The sequence below is a fragment of the Hippopotamus amphibius genome, chromosome 9, assembly GCF_030028045.1.
Source record: "Hippopotamus amphibius kiboko isolate mHipAmp2 chromosome 9, mHipAmp2.hap2, whole genome shotgun sequence".
Lineage (NCBI taxonomy): Eukaryota > Metazoa > Chordata > Mammalia > Artiodactyla > Hippopotamidae > Hippopotamus > Hippopotamus amphibius.
Genome location: NC_080194.1, coordinates 20,659,191 through 20,676,594, shown reverse-complemented (window position 1 = coordinate 20,676,594; position 17,404 = coordinate 20,659,191). Strand labels below are relative to the sequence as shown.

General features: G+C 35.4%; 1 protein-coding gene across 3 annotated transcripts in view; it reads left to right on the top strand.

Moving 5' to 3' along the window:
* The window catches only part of LUZP2 (leucine zipper protein 2), a 494,920-nt gene that overhangs the window by 252,533 nt on the left and 224,983 nt on the right, over window positions 1–17,404 (top strand). The window contains exon 1 of one of the 3 annotated variants that reach the window (XM_057695975.1): window positions 5,931–5,968. The exons of the other annotated variants lie outside the window; for them this stretch is intronic. Coding sequence (XP_057551958.1) covers window positions 5,954–5,968 — 15 coding nt within the window. The 5' untranslated portion in view covers window positions 5,931–5,953. Of the gene's footprint in view, window positions 1–5,930; window positions 5,969–17,404 lie in introns of those variants that run through there. 3 annotated transcript variants of the gene reach the window in all.

The window sequence follows — 17,404 nt, the reverse complement described above, 5'->3', positions numbered from 1 at the left end:
GTAAGAACTTGATAAATATTTGTTCAGTTAATAATAAATATTGCTTCAATACATTATATTTATATAAGTTGTATGGGATGGGCCATTGTCCATAATTCATAGTAATGAGAGTCCCCAAATTTATGAGAGTTATTCCTTAAACCAACTTGAAATGACATTGAAAGTCCTAGAGAATCAGAAAACCTAAAACTGTCTAGTAGCTGCTAACACTTCCTAACCCAAGTCTTTTTCATATGGGGCTGGAAGGCAGGGTGTTATACTTTTGGTTCCTCACATGCTCCAATGAAAGAACAAAAGCATGAAAGCAGAAAACAACAAGAGAAAAAAAGAAAGGAAAGAAAGAAGGAAGGGAGAGAGTAAGGAAACATGAGAAAAGAAACTTAAGTTGGGCTGATTGTTGAGAGTGGAGTTTTTACCAGCATCTGGTGACTTCTGTCACTTTGGAGAAGTCACAACTTTTATGAGTGTCATTGGTAAAATAAGGGGTTTAATGAAATGATCCTCTTGATTCATTAAACTCCAAAGTTTATAAATTCTTGGTCTGTAGAAACAGTATCTCATAAACTGTGAGTTAACATCTGAGTTCTAAACCAGGATAAATTCCAAGAAGATGGTAGTTAGTATTTCAAACAAATCCCTAAATAACTGTAAATTCAGTTTGGATTTACTTAGAGCTTTTTATCCTAGGTACATTTAAAAATATTGAACACCAAAGTAGGTTGTTCTTTAGTAAATGTCATAAATAAATGTAACACGCATAGTTATCAGACCATCAATCAAGATTTATTTTAAAAAATAGTTTCATCATTTAACTTATGTTTATGGTGGTAAAATGTTAACTTTAAAGAAAGTTGGTTTAGAAAATTATTATTTTAGGGTTTATTTTTAGTGTGCAAGTTCACAGAGTGTTGGAAATATTTTGAGACAGTTATTTAGGCAATTATAAACTGTTTTTCCCCCTCAGAGGTGTAGAAAAGACCAGTGCTTAGAAGGACAAAAATAGTTGTCACAGTACTAAGAAAGTTAGTGGAATTAAAACATAGAGACAAAAACAATATACCAGCTTCAAATCATATCTTTGACACTTACTATCTGTGATACTTAGATGTTATCATCAATAAGTAGAAACACTCACATCCACTCCCACAGTTGGTATGATGGTCGAATGAGATAATAGTTACCAGAACAACTCTCATTGTGTCCCTCCTTGTTCTTCCTAATAAATGTTATCTCTACATATATGGCTTTCACAAACATTACTCACAGTATATTTGTTAATCCGTTATTACATGGAAAATACACAAAGTAGACTGAAAAAGGCCCAAGATAGCAGGTCCCAGTTCCTAGAACCTGTACATATTTTTCCTTATAAGGAAAAAGTGTCTTTGCATATGTGATTAAGGAGCTTGAGATGGTGGGATTATCCTGAATTATCCTCGTGGACCCTAAATGTAATCACAGTTGTCCTTATTTGACACACACATAGAGGAGGAAGCAGTGCGAAGACAGAGCAGAGAGATATTTGAATGTGCTGGCTTTGACGATGGGAAAGATGAAGCCACAAGTCAGTGAATGCCCACAGCCATGAGTGACTGGAAGCGTTCTCCTAGGGCCTCTGGAGAGAGCTTAACCCTGCTGACAGCAAGATTTCAGCCCGGTGACTTCTGACTTTTGGCTTCCAGAACTGACAGACGATGAATTTCTTGTGTTTTAAGTCATTCAATTTGTGGTAATTTCTTACAGTGGCCTCAGAAAACTAAGACAGTAGGGACTGGATGAGACAAGCTTCCAGGTTATTATTAGCAATCATTTCTTAAGTGTATCATATGTTGGCAGATTCCATTTTCTCCTATTAATTTTGAAACTGAACTGAAACTCTAGCAAGAATTCTATTTGCCCACATGAGCCAATTTATAGATGATGGTTAAATACTCATCTGCTTTATCTTAAATCATTGTTTATTATACACTTTGGTACTGGGCACTGTACTCAGTAGGGAGGAAATAAAATCAATAAGATTTTCCAAGCTGCGTCACAAATTTTAGTCTTGTGTGGGAAAGACGTCTCAAAACACAATAAAATGGTATAATAGTAATATAACGTATACAATCATACCTTGGAGATAGTGCATGTTCTGTTCCAGAACACTGCAATAAAATGAGAGAGTTGTATGAAATTTTTGGTTTCCCAGTGTGTATAAAAGTTAAATCTATTAAGTGTGCAATAGCTTTATAGCTAAAATAAAATGTACAGACCTTAATTTTAAAATGCTGTAGTGCTAAAAAGTGCTAAAAACATCATCTGAGCCTTCAGTGAGTCATAAGCTTTGCTGGTGAAGGCTCTTGCTTCAATGTTGGTGGCAGCTGACTGATCATGGTGGTGGCTGCTGAAGGCTGAAGTGGCTGTGGCAATTTCTTAAAATAAGACAGCAATGATGTTAGCTACATCGATTGATTCTCTTTCATGAATGATTTCTCGGCAACATACAATGCTGTTTGATCGCATTTTACCCACAATAGAACTTCTTTCAAAATTGGAGCCAGTTCTCTCAAAGCCTGCTGCTGATTTATCAACTAAGTTTATGTGATAGTCTAAATCCTTGTTGTCATTTCAATAATCTTCATAGTATCTTCATCAGGAGTAGACTCCATCTCAGGAAACCACTTTCTTTGCCCATCCATGAGAAGCAACTCTTCATGCGTTAAAGTTTTTATTCTGAAATTTTAGCAAAAATTCAATCATATCTTCATGTTTCACTTCTAATTCTAGTTCTCCTAGCTATTTCCAGCACGTCTGTAATTACTTCCTCCACTGAAGTCTTGAACTGTTCCAAGTCATTCATGAGGATTGGATTCAGCTTCTTCCAAACTCCTATTGATGTTGATATTTTGAGTTCTTTCTATGAATCACAAATGTTCTTAATAGCATCTAGAATGCTGAGTTCTTCCAGAAGTTTTTCAATTGACTTTGCCAAGATCCATCAGAGGAATCACTATCTATGGCAGCTGTAGCCTTATGAAATGTATTTTTTAAATAATAAGACTTGAGAGTTGAAATGACTCCTTGGTCCATAGGCTTGGCCATCTGCATTTCTTAAACTTAGGTAAAAGGGATTCTATTGTTCACATGAAGAGTTCACAGAAATGATGGGCTGTGTGTGGACTGGGTAACTCTGAATAACTAAGAAGGAAAATCTTCAAGAGTAGCCTTTGTAGCACTAAAAGCATGGTCTGAGGGCAGCTGTAGGGAGGATATTCCACAGTCTATCTTTGGTCTCATGCAGTTATTAGCTAAGGAAGAATAAGACAAATGGTCTGCTACATACTATGAACAAAAGTAATTCCCCCCTACTAAATTTTGAAGGCTCTATTAGTACTGAATCTAGGTAGTCAAAGTGACGAATGGACATGGTGATATTATAATAGGAACTTAATTTTATAGTCACAGGAAAATAAGGCATTTAAAATATTAAGAAGCAGCATCCAAATTTGGGAAGCTCTGCTGTGAAGCATAAATTGTCCCAGTCCACTGCTGTATAATTTGCCTTGCTTTAAAATTTTCTTCTCTCCTCCTTTTCCCCCTCCCCTCCTCTCCCTTCCTCCCTTCTCCCTCCCCCTCCCCCTCCTCCTCCTTTTCCTCCTTCTGTATCACCACTATCACTACCATTTAGACACCCAGTGCCTATCACATAGTATATACTCAGTGAGTACTTATTGATTATTTTATTGCCAGCTTTATATATTTTACAATAAAAAATTTATCACCAAAGAAAGAATAAAAACTGCCACTGTCATTGTCACTCCTGTGGCTAGCATGTTACATGTGTATTTGTACCTCTTGGTGGCAAGTCCTTTTGTATACAAGATTTCACTGAATCCTTGCACAATCCAACTGTCGAGCAGAACACATTCTGAAATGGAAGGAAGAGAAAAGGAAAACAAAATGTTAGAGACTTTTCAAGTTGCTTAATTTCATAGAGCTAGAAAAGTTGGAGACAGAACTAGGCACTCAATTTTTCCTCTCCTTTTAAGGTGATTTGCTCACTCTACCTACTGTTCTCCCAGCCCTGTGACTATTGACTTTGAAATAAATGTGAAAATAACCACCTAAATAACTGTCTCTTTTAATCTTTCTAAATATCACACGCAGTTAAGCTCCCTATTCTTGCCACAGCTGTGAGAAAATAAACCTCTCTTTGTATTGTTCATAGAGCTGTTTCTGTCATGTTGGATGCTGTACCTCTCAAATTTCCATGGATTTCTTCTTCTAGATATAACTATACCTCTGTTGACATGATAGAGAACTACTCCTCTGGGCTTTCAGTAAAATTAGACTTACCCTTTTTTACTAAATGAGATTAACAAAATTTTTATAACTCACAATTCAAAATTACCTGATAAATGTTGCTAGATATAATTTTAAAATAAACCAAATTTGATTTTTAAAGATAAAAAAGCACTAAAAATCTCAATTATCAATTGATATTGTGTTTCCAAAAAAGATTATAATATTTTCCAAGTTTGAGGAGTAAGTTTTCATATCAAAATGATTGTGCTGGTATGCATTTTGAATTATTTGGACATTAGAAAAAAAAGAAAAAAATAGCCTTCTCCTGTGCTACAGTAATAGTTGGATATTTGGCTACTAAATGATAGTTTGCTTAGGATAAATTTTACTTTTTTTCTCTGTATATCTCAAACTAGTTTTTTGTAGACAATTTCAAATGTTCATGCATTTCATACTTTTCTAGATTTTTAAAAAATTTTTGGCTGTGTTGGGTCTCTCTTGCTATGTGGGGTGTTTCTCTAGTTGTGGCAAGTGGGGGCTACTCCTCTGTGCAATGTGCAGGCTTCTCAGTGTGGTGGCTTCTCTTATTACGGAGCATGGGCTTCAGTAGTTGCAGCATGTGAGCTCAGTAGTTGTAGCTCGTGGGGTCTAGAGCAAAGGCTCAGTAGTTGTGGCACACAGGCTTAGTTACTCCACGGCATATGGGATCTTCCCAGACTAGGGATGGAACTTGTGTCCTCTGCATTGGCAGGTGGATTCTTTTAACCACTGCGCCACCAGGGAAGTCCCACTTTTCTAGATTTAAGTACACAAATTTTATGTATTGTATTCTTTGTGCATATATCCTGCTGACATATTATCTGCCACTCACTACCTCTCCTTATCATCAGCAGAATTTAAAATAAGGCAAGTGTAGTAGAAACAACCATATGTCCATAAGTGTCCATTCTCCCAGTCTTCTATTTAGTAATAGAACCTATGGTTTTTAGTTGAAAATTTGTACCTTTTTTGCTAGGTATCACATTTACTAGCCTCCTAGCATCATTTGCAGTTAGGGCTACATGCCTATATTCTAGGGATTAAATATGAGCAAAGCTCTGAGTCCATGGATATATAAAAAAGAGAAAACTGTAGTTGTCCTTTTAGATAATTTTTTCTTACTAAGTAACTGGTGTTTATTCACTATGACTAAGTGATTATTCTTGTTCAGTCCAGAAACTCTTTTTAGGTCAAAAATTGTTCTTTTTCTTATATGTTCCATATCTTATTAGAGAGACCTTGTCATCTTTGTCTTTTCTTCTACTCCTGCTCAAATAAGGCAAAGTGTTGTCTTCATACCTGAATCTTTATCCTGAGACATTTGTGGACCACACTGCTTCATCCCTATACTCTTTGTCAGAGCTAGATCAGTGCCTGCTCTGTGTGCTCCAGTTCTGCTCTACACTTCTCGTATTTTAAAAGTTATCACATTGCATTGAACTTGTCTGTGGCAGGGAGGGGCAAGTTCTTATTTGTTCTCTATGTATCCCCAGTTTCTAATGTAGTTTATGATACATGGTAAGTTTTTAATACGTAACTAAAAAATACCTTACCTTTGTCCTCTAGGTATACTTCTCTTTTTGGTGATTATTTTTCTTTTCAGGATCAACATTCTGGAAGGTAGAGAATGAAATCTATTTTGGTAGGAAGGAGACTTCCTAAATTACTTGGAATTTTCAGAAATCTAAATTTATAAACATAAATATATAAAATATAAATTTTATAAATAGTGTCACTTGTGCAGTTCCTAGGCTTATGTGCTGTTGTAACATTAAATATATCTCTAGACACAGAGCTTGAGACTATGGGTGAATCACTTCATGTTTAATGGTCTTATGAATCAATATAACAGAATATAGCACATCCTTTGTGTTAGCTGATACGGAACTTTTGTTTTTCAGTCGTGTCAGAGGCAAATTTTTTAAGATGGTTAAGTTTCCTTAACTGGATAAATATCTATCTTGTATAATTCCACTTTTCTCTTTTTATTGCACTCATAAGTTTAAAATCCTTTTCATTTTACCATCACAAAAATTGAAATTATCTACCAAAGAGCCTCACTTTTTAATTAAGAATCTTTGAAGATTTCTTCGGAAAAAATGGTGATAGTAACAAATTCTAGGGATGCACTGTTGTCAGTGTATTTACTTAGTAGTCTTGGTTCAGTTAGATTTTTTGTAAACATCCTCTGTTTCCATCCTTTGGAAGTTGTTCATTTATTATGTCACAGAAAGGTAAATATGTTACCTGTTTCCTTCAAAAGCAAGCTGAATTCATTGTCCAGCAATAATGAATCAGAATCTCCAGTGTGTCTGTTTTATTACCACAGGGAGCAGTCTCTTTCTCTAAAGCCACTCAGTCAGAGGCTGTGGATTAATGAAATTCATATTCCTTCCAAGAGTGTCTGAGTCTTGCACCTACGCAGGACAATAGTGATTTGGTAACTAAGTGAAGTAGTTCTTTTTGCACTATTTGCTCTGGACCATGGAAAGGTAGAATCTGCACAAAAGTTCAATTTTGTGTCACACATTTTCCAGCATAAGTTTTATGCATAAATAAATATAAACATATACATACATTTACATATTAGTGTCCAGATATTAGATAGGACTCATTTGGGATCGGCTTTTTGGGAAACAGTAGACTTGATCCTAATAGGAATTCCACAGCTTTGTGGAATTGTAGGGCCCTGTCCAAATGTCTGTAGGTTTCATTCCTCAATTGCACTTTCTTTCTTGCAATCAGACACAATTCAAATGAATCAAATTCCTTTTGGAAAGACACCTCTGTGAAGTCTTTTCAGACACTTCCCCTGTAACTTAATTGACTTACTCATCTGTTGCCATCACAGGCCATACCTATCTCTCTGTTGTGGATTTCATCACACTACTGGTTAGTTTCTGTTGTGGCTGTCTTATCTGCTACACTCTAAGGAACTGCTACACTCTAAGTTCCTAAGGGCAGAAAAGAAGGGAGGAAGGACCAAAGAAGGAGTTAATCTAATGGGTAGGTGGATTTATGATTAATTAATGTTAAAAAGGTATGCCAGCTTTGATTGTGTCAATATGTGAATTATTAAAGTGTGGACCTTGTTTGGAAATTTTTAACTGACTAATTTAAATAGCTTGTGACCTGTGAAGACATTGTTATTTATTTGGGAGTATTAATATTAATTAATATATCTGCAGAAGAGTTGGACATTTTATTAAGAAGTTTAATGAGCTTGGCAAGATGATCCTTGTGGTCAGTTCAATCCTAACATGTTATTATAATATGATTAGAATGAAGATGAAAAACTTTTAAGATAAAGAAATAATTATCTCTGATAGTAAAATTATGCCTAGGATTCTACCTAAGTAATATTATATGCACAATAAGTGAGATTTCAGACAGCATGTAGCCCACCATCCTCCTTTCACAGACGAAAAGTTGGAGCCTCAAAAATCTAGGCTGGTGCTTTGTGTGGTTGCATTGTTTCAAGCTGGCACAAGTTATAACTCACAGAAACCATAGATATGACATCCTGTAAACATTCTCCAAGTGCAGTTATTTGCGTTTGTGTTTGTAAGCTTTAAGTTTTAGCTCTTCAGTTAGATTCAAGCCCCATGGCACTGAGCAAACCATTGGATTAACTTATGTTTGCTTGGGAGAAGCATTTGTCCCCCACTGGCACTTGGTACATAATTACATTTTCATGTAAGCTCTCAAAATCTCTTAGAGGTGTAAAAATATTGTAATGTGTGTCTCAGAGAAACCTAAAAACAAGAAGCATATTATATTTTTCATGATTTATATTTTATGATTTCATGAATAAGTAATATATATTTAATACACACATGCACGTGTGCGCGCATGCGCGCGCGCGCACACACACACACACACACACACACACACACACACACACACGAGAGTGAGTCAAAAATTATCTGCACTCTGGCTATATTAAAACTTCTGTTCGCTGTACTATCTTATCAGCACTTTCCGTTCAAGGCTACTGTCTCCCCAGTCACTGCTGTGCAGGTGTGAACATGTTACATTAGTTCATTTGTAACTGCGGTGTAAGTAAAAATGGATGCCTCACTTGTGATTTGCAGGAAAGAAGAGCAGTGTGCAGTGACTCATTTTTTGTGGTCTGAGGGTGTGCACATCTGCACACTTCTGCCCACACTGTCAGCACTTTGCAAAAACTTTGTTTTGAGGTATTAAAGCATCCTCCCTATAGTCCTGATCTTGTTCCATCAGACTTTCACCTGTTTGGTCCCCTAAAAGCAGGCTGTGAGGATGAAGATTCACTTCTGATGAAGAATTGGAGCATTAGTGGCTTGCAGCTCAGCCTAAACATTTTTTAATGAGGGAATATGAAAGCTTGTTGACAGATGGACAAAGTGTATTGAAAAGCAAGGAGATTATGTAGAAAAATGATGTATTTGTCTTTTCTAAAAGTTAATTACAATAAATTCTACAGCCAGAGTGCGGACTCACCCTTGTACGTATATTTAATAAGACTTTTTAAAGGGTAAATTTATTTCCCAATTATAATTGTATGTATGTTCAATATAGGAACAAAAAATTGGGAACAAAGAAAATAATAGATGTGTTCTATTATTTTACCATGGGAAAAATATAAGAATATATGAGCATATCTAACAAATATAATCCTGACCCCTCTGTAGATGGACAATATTATGTTTTACTTTCTAATTAGTATGTATAAAAGGTTTCTCATGGTACCAAAATGTTTGGTAAACATCATAACAATGGCTGCTTATTTATAACACCAGCCTCTTGCCTAAAGAAATTTATGTATCAATCATCTAGCTAGCCAGCTAGCTAGCTAGCTCTTATCTATGTAATTATTGACTTAATGATTAGAAAGACCATCTCTTTCCTGGAATGAATTTAATATTCACCTACATTTTCTTCTGGATATTTTTGTGATAGATCAAATATTCAACAAGAAACTGCTATATGAATAAATAGAATGATGCTATTTCTACATTCCTTAGTAGGATTTGTACACCTGGAAAATAATAACTGCCACTAAAAAATGGAAGATTGACAGCTTTTCTTATCTAATTTAGGTCTAGTTAATCAACACAATTGATAATAAGTGGGTTAACTGAGGTGAGTATTTCTGTTAATTCAAGTGATACAAGCTCTGACCTATGCTCCTTGATCCACTGAAATGATTAACAAACGAATTTATTATTTCAACAGCTATAATTGGCCATCCTTTGGAAACTCTGGCCAATTCAATTCTTATAAAATGAAGTTCTTTTTGACTATTTCCTATCTCCCAAAACCTCAAGTTCAATATTTAAGTATCGGTTGTATTTTCCCATGAGTCAAGATTCAAAACTAAAAGAAATTGAGTTGAATGTATATGGGTTGTAAATTCAGTAGTTTCAGGAGGCTTATTCTTATTTCCTTCAACTATAAAATAGGGAAAATTCTAATGCCTACCTCATAGATGTGCAGTGAAAACTTAAATGTATGGAAAGTGCCAAGAACCATCACAGTTTCATAGTCAGCATCACATTAATTTTAGCTCTAATCACCATAATAATTATTATCATTGTGAATTAATACCAAAATAGACAAAATTGCATATCGTTGTCAAGTGACTTTTCATTTATATTTATTAAAAGTATCAGCATGAGCAGTGATAGGAATGTGGAGGTAAACTCTTATTATTTCTAGTTTGTTTCTAGTCAGTCACATTTTTCATGATTGTTCCCTCAACACCCACTTGCAGTGTCTTTCCCTTACATTTATTTTCTTTGCAGCATGTTAAAAACAGATGAGAAAGTCAGGTTCACATTCAGTTACTCTCCTTACAGCTAACAAAACTAGCTTCTCAATGCAACACACTTAATTATGGGGTACCTGGGGCATCAGCGTAACCATACTTATCAAAAGCCTGTTACTGCCAATTCCTGCCTGTGTGCAAGGCCTGATCACTGCAAGAGCTGGTGGCTGAGATACCACCTGGGTGGAACAACCTGAATTTATTCACTAATTATCCTTACTAGACATTATTTCCGCCAATTACATAGAAACATCAAAAACAAGATAGGATAAAAAGTTTGATTATGTTTTCACAAGCACTTAAAGCTGAGAAAAAATATGAGCAAAAATAAGAGATGAGAAACAGGAATTGAGTTTATATAAGGAATATCTCTAGCTACATCTCCAATTATATTTTTACCTCCATCTCTATTCTACTACTTCAGTAATTTGTCTACCCCTTTAATATATGTTGTGTCATATGTATGTATTTATCCAAATAAATATTTATGTGTACCCACACATACATGCATACATATGCTGTGAAACTGAGATCTTAAACTTTATCTCTTTGTTCTAAATATTGTTTTTTAATTACATTATCAAATGTAAAACTGTGTATTATAAAGATTTCAGCCTTTAATGAGATTACCATTTATATGTTCTCTTCATGACTTATCTAGGGATTTGCCGAAAGCATTATCTATTCCAATATTTGACATTCCTTCTATGAATGACTAAATAGATGTTTTTTAACCAGGACACAGTATTTATTTTACTGACTGCCAATGTATTCTTATTTCTTAGTTAATGAAAGATATTGCACCCATTTCGTTTTTTGTTTTATATGTCAGTTTGACCTTGTTTGCCAGACATGTCTGTTGATGTCACAACCTTTTCACTGTCCCTTAATCACTTCATGTTCTTGTATCCCTTCTTTTTTCATCCTAGATTTCATTACTCATCCTAATAATCACTTCCTTGAATACTCCCTTATCTCCCTCATGCTTCCCTTCCTTTGCTGTTGTACACTCATGACTAAATCCCAAATTTAGTTAAATCTAAATCTCCCTATGCCTATCCCAGTGCAGGAGACTGTGACTGGTAAAAATCAAATAAGGGTGATGATTGACGTCATTTTGAATTTATGATCAATAATCTCAAGGGGACCTTTACTGCTGTTAAGCAGTCCTGCAGTCTTGTACTTTGCACAGTCTTAATTCATTCCCACTATGATAAATGCCTATTTTATACTTCCTTCTCTCTCTTCAAACTTCACACGCCTCCTCTTCAAACCACACTATCAGTTAATATCCCTGTATTATTAGTCAGGGTTTTCCAGAGAAACAGAATGAATAGGAAGTGTGTGTGTGTGTGTGTGATTTATATATTCTGTCTATCTATCTATGTATCTATCTATCTATCTCTATCATCTATCTCTCCGGAGAGACTTATTTTAAGGAAATGGCTTATGTGAAAACTGAGGCTGGTATATTCAAAATCTGCAGAGTAGGCTGTCAGGCTGAAGACCCAGAGAAGAACCAGTGTTGCAGTTCAAGTCTCAAGGCTGTCTGCTATAGACTTACCTCTTGCTTGGGGGCAGTCACACTTTTGTTCAATTCTTCCTTCACTGGATTGTATGAGGCCCTCCCAAGTTATGGAAGACAATCTGCTTTACTCAGAGTCCACCAATTTAAATGTAAATTATCATCTAAAAACACCCTCACAGAAATATCTGGAATAATGTTACACCAAATATCTGGGCACTGTGGACCAGCTAAGTTGACACATACAATTAACGATCACACTAGCTCCATATTTCATCAAAAAATAGAAGCTATCCCTGCTGGAGATTGTTCATTTACGTTTCTAGGTCCACTTTCCACCCATTGTTAAACTACTGCATGCCCTGTAAATCTGTGTTCTATGGACTACATCAGTTTGTTCTCTTGCTTTTTTGGCTTCCAGTTGGGTTTGGCCAATGGGAATCACTGACAGCTGATGGAAGGGAGCTGGGTAGTGAAGTCAGGGTGTTTGCATACCCTCTACACATGGATTTTCAAATAAAGTTTATAGCTCCTCTCAAGGCATATGTCTCTTAATTTTCTTCTCTTGGATTCCTTACTACTCCCTCCTTTTGTCCCTTCATGCTTGAAGTAGTTACAGCTTCTACCTACTGCACTACTTCCTTATACTCCCTATATCTTGTAAAATAGTTCCTCAATTAACCCTGTTTAAAATTACCTCATTTTGATGGTTCCATCTGTTTCCTGATGGAACCTTTATTAATACATATTTAAAAGTAGTCTTTCACATACTCTCAGTACACTTAGCAATCTCTCTGCCTTGTTACTGTTTACAACCTTCACCCCTTATGCTGGGTGAAATATCTGCGGTCAGTCCTTACACTTGTGCATACGATCTACACTCTGCTCATACTCAAGGATATCTAATAATTATCCCTTCTCTCTTATGTATCATCAGTTTCTCTCTCTATTTTATAAATATAACACTGTTGTATCACCCATCTTTGAAATACCATGGCTCAACACTACATTGCCTTACAGTTATTGGCCTTATTTCTCTGTTCCTTCTTACAGCAAAACTCTTTGAAAGACTGTTTTTATTCTTATGTTTTTATCTTCCAAATTCACCCTTGAACCCACTCTGTAAAGACAGTTCTTTCTTTTCAAGGTCAACAGTGAGCTCCATACTATTAATCCAAATATTAGTTCCTAGTTCTCATATTAATTAAATTATCAGCAATATCTGAAATACTTGATCTCTCCCACTTTTAAAATATTTGCTTTACTTGGCTTTTATGACTCCATCATGTCTCTGGGTTATTTTTCTTTCTCACTGACCATTCCGATTTATTTCCCTTTGGTAGCTATTTATAATTTTTCCAGCTATTTCATTGTTGGAGTATATCAGACTTTTCCATATATATTTTTCCATTTACACTAACTCTCCAAGTGGTCTTTTCTGCCTCAAGTTTGTGAGTGACACTGACTAATGCATATTTTTCATATTCATATTTTCTGCTCAGACTACTCCTTTGAAATACAGGTATATCTATACAAATGTTTACGCAACATATGTATTTGTATGTTTAAATGATATCTCACACATGGAGTTCCAAAAACAATGCCTCTTAATATCTTTCTCAAATGTGGAATTTATTGAGATAAAATTACATAATGATGTGTAATTATCTTTGATGCCTCTGTTTCTTACATATGAAATTGTGAATATTTTAAAAGAATAACGGAATCTTAAATATGCAAGCTGCCTTAATGATCCAATACTAAATCCACCATTTTACATTACCATCAATAGTGGTTAAATAAGCAAGTCTTATTCAAAGTCAGATAAATCTGTCCTATGCTTTTGAATGCTATATTTTCAAGAATCTTTCCCATTATAAATTTACATTCAGTTTCAAAGCCACACCTTTCAACTGGACACATGACATTTTCAGTGGATCTACATAGCAGTTTATGTACGATATATACACTAATTTATAGGAATAGCTGGTAAATATATTTTAGCAATATTGTGTCATGATATGAAAAAAACTGCTTAAAATTCAGAAACCAGTGTCAAAATCTTGATTATCATCTACCTACTCGTCATTTATTTACTATTCTAAGTACAAGCAGATGCTTAAATTCTTTACAGTAAATATTTTTATTTGTATATCATTCTGTACAACTTTTACCTAAGATGTACAGTAGTTTTAAAAACTCCTTTTTCTGAAAATCACTACTAGCATGTTAAGCAGTTCTTAGATTTTATTTTTATTATCTCTCTGTCTTGATAAATTCAACAGTGTATTTAATACATATGTGCTTGCTAAGTGTCCAGAGCTTTGGCTTTGTGCTATGAGGGGACTAAAGAACAACTGATAAATAACCATATCTTCCAGGATCTTACAATGTACTAACATTAATATAGCTACTAGCAGACTCTGTTTATTGTCCATCAAAAAGGTCTAAATTATCCCCTTGTTTGTTTTAAGTAAATAACTTACTAGTTATTTTATTTTGTAGGAAAGGGGGGAATGATTTATGAATCAGCATTTTAGTCTTTCCAAACTGTAGTCCTGTTATTTAGGGTCTTGAAATGATCAGAAACATCCTTTCTGTAATCCACACATTTCAAACAGTGAAAGCAGTAAAGTGAGCAGAATCTTTGATGTGGTAAATGTCAAAGATTTTCTCCTAATGTTTAAGTCCCTTTCTGAGTGAGTTTCTCTTTGTTCAATACAAATAGAAAGCAGCTTCGTTCTTTCTTTTTTCTTTCTTTAACCTTTGAGATTTTGAAATGGAATCCTTCATTTTAAAATTATCCAGTTATTTCTTCTATGTATAGAGAAGTTCATTTAGCTTTTTTTATAACTTATGTTTCTTACACTTCTGTTTTCAAGGACATGATACTTTATGCAAGTCTATAATAATCAGACAGGTCCTAAATTACAATGGTTTGACCTATGATTCTTTTGACTTTACAATGGTGCAAAAGCAATAAGCATTCAGTAGAAACATTACTTTAAATTTTGAATTTTGATCTTTTCCAGAGCTCATGATTTGCAGTACAGTTATAACCAATTCTGTACGCCATGGAACCATTTTGTCTTTCACTTTCAATACCTTATTCAATAAATTACATGAAATATTCATCGCTTTATTACAAAACAAGTTTTGTGTTAGATGAGTTTGCCCAACTGTAAACTAATGTAACTGTTCTGAGCATGTTTGAGGCAGGCTACGCTAAGCTATGATATTCAGTTGTGTTAAATGCATTTTCAACTTATATTTTCAACTTAACAATGAGTTTTTAGGGATGTAATCCCATTGTAAGTTGAGGAAAATCTGTATAATAAAACTGCTTCTAGTACCATTTATTGAGCGCCTACTCTATGTGGAGTACTGTGTTAGGCTTTTTGTATATATTACCTCTCATCTTTACAGCAATCCAGGAGGGCAAATGTTATAAATTCTGACTTACAGGAAAACATAATGAAGCTCAGTTAAGGTAGCATGCTTATTTTCACCCCTATAACAAAAAGCAGAGACTGTATTTCAATCAAGGTTTATCTGGCTCTAAAATCCCGATATACCATTAAGCAATAATTTCCTTCTGTCAAGTTCTGGCATTTCCTTAAGCCCCATCTTTCCCCCTCCTTTCCACAGTACTATTGCTGTTCCCACTCAGCTTACACCCTGATTCTACCTGCATGAGCTCAGTCTCAGTGGCAGCCTTGGGATTGGTTCCTGCTCTAGCTAAAGATGTAGCTCACCTGGGATAAAAAGCTTCTCTTGAAGCAGCTTCCTAGACATGCATTTTTTTTTTTAATTTCTTCCCCCACCCCCTTTTTTTTTTTAACAAAAGATCTTGCCTTCTTGCATTCTAGAAGGCTGGGTCCACTTTCTGGATTAATTGTCTTCCATTGCCTTGACAGTTGAATCCCTGTTAAATCTTAGTTTGAATTTTAGTTGAGCAGCTAAACCGTGGGTGAGTCTTCACAGCACTTTACTTTCAGGCTCACTAAAGGACTTAGTATCCAATGTTGATCTAAGTTCCATGCTGGACAAAGGCAGATTGTTTTATTTTTTTCTCTGTAATTATTGCTGATTTGGTAATTATTGATATTTCAACTTTTCCTGGTTTCAAAGGTTGGCATTAAAATATAGAACCACTCAGCTTTGTAGATGTGTCATCGATTGTATCTTTTTTTTTTTCCGTTTTATTATGTAGGCTGTCCTGATTCTCAGTTGCAGCATGCGGACTTCTTAGTCATGGCATGCATGTGGGATCTAGTTCCCTGACCAGGGGTTGAACCCGGGCCTCCTGCATTGGGAGTGTGGAGTCTTACCCATTGGACCACCAGGGAAGTCCCGAATTGTATCTTTGATTTAGGATTTTCTGATTTATTTCTAAGTAACTCTAGGTAATCCTGTGAGGCTGTATCGGCTCTATGGGCAGTTCTCTCACGTGTGAATATGATCTTTTTTTTTTAATATATTTTAAAAATTTTTATTTATTTATTTATTTTTTGACCACACAGTGCTGCTTGTAGGATCTTAAAAAAAATCCCAGACCAAGGACAGAGCGAACTCGGGCCTTCAGCAGTGAGGGCATGGAGCCCTAACCACTGGACAGCCAGGGAGTTCCCAAATAAGATCTGCTAATGTTGTTACCTGCAATTATCTGTGGATGTGCTATGCTGACAGATGGGCTGGAGTGAAAGACTTGTATGGATCTTCCTTATTCTCAGCTGTAAAAGAATTTAAAAAAATCCTAATCAAATCTTGCCAAAGAAAAATTGCATTAGACAAAGTTAAACAGGCATGGAAAACTTTATTCAAAGCTACTTCAATAAGGGAGAGAGCCCAGAACAAAGTCTGAACTCAACTCTGCTGAGACAAATGGCAGAGGGTCTTTAATCTCTGGGATAAACTAGTGGAAAAGTATTGCAGGAAGTTAGGGGAGAGGTTAATCAATGGGTTGTATAGTGCACACTGAATTATTTCTGAGTTTGCAAGTATTTTTCTCTGTGGTTAGGCCACCTGTGTTTGCTAATCACTACCCTTAGAAGTTAGGGCAGTGATTAGCAACCTACAACCTACAAGTTGTGAGTTAGGTTTTATTCGGGGATGTTACTCAGGATTACAGCCTGACAGACAGCCTCCTACCTTCCCACAGAGACTGGAAGATAGGGCTGTCTTCTTTGATGATTCCATTTCAAAGAGGTGGCCCTCATGCCCTTGAGGAAGATATTCCTGGATTGTAAAACTGGCAAGAAGATCTTAAAATTTTTAATCTCAAAAAGACAGAGAAAGAATTTACAATTACAAGCTTACTAAAGTAAATGCCCTAAGTAAAGGGAGGTCAAAGCCTAGAGTCAGGAAGAAGCATGTCTAAAATTTAGTCAAGCTAAGGGAACTGTTAAGCCTGTTTTGGTCAACTTCATTTCCTGTAATATATTACTCATTAATCATAAGTCTATTCCTTTATTTTCCCCTCAGCATACACATTAAACACCCCCTGAGCAATAACAGCTGTTCTAACGTGTTTTTACTATCTGCACTGAGAGATTTTATCGTTTTCAAACCTAGTCACAAGGGGGTTATACTTACCTACATTTCTCCTTTCTTTTCTGTGTTTTAATTACCATTAACCATGTATTAATAGAAAATTAAAAAGTACTCATTCTAACACTGTTTGAGAAGAAACTAGAATCTGACGTCATGTTTGTCCTATGAAGTAACAGGTAGATAAAGCTAAT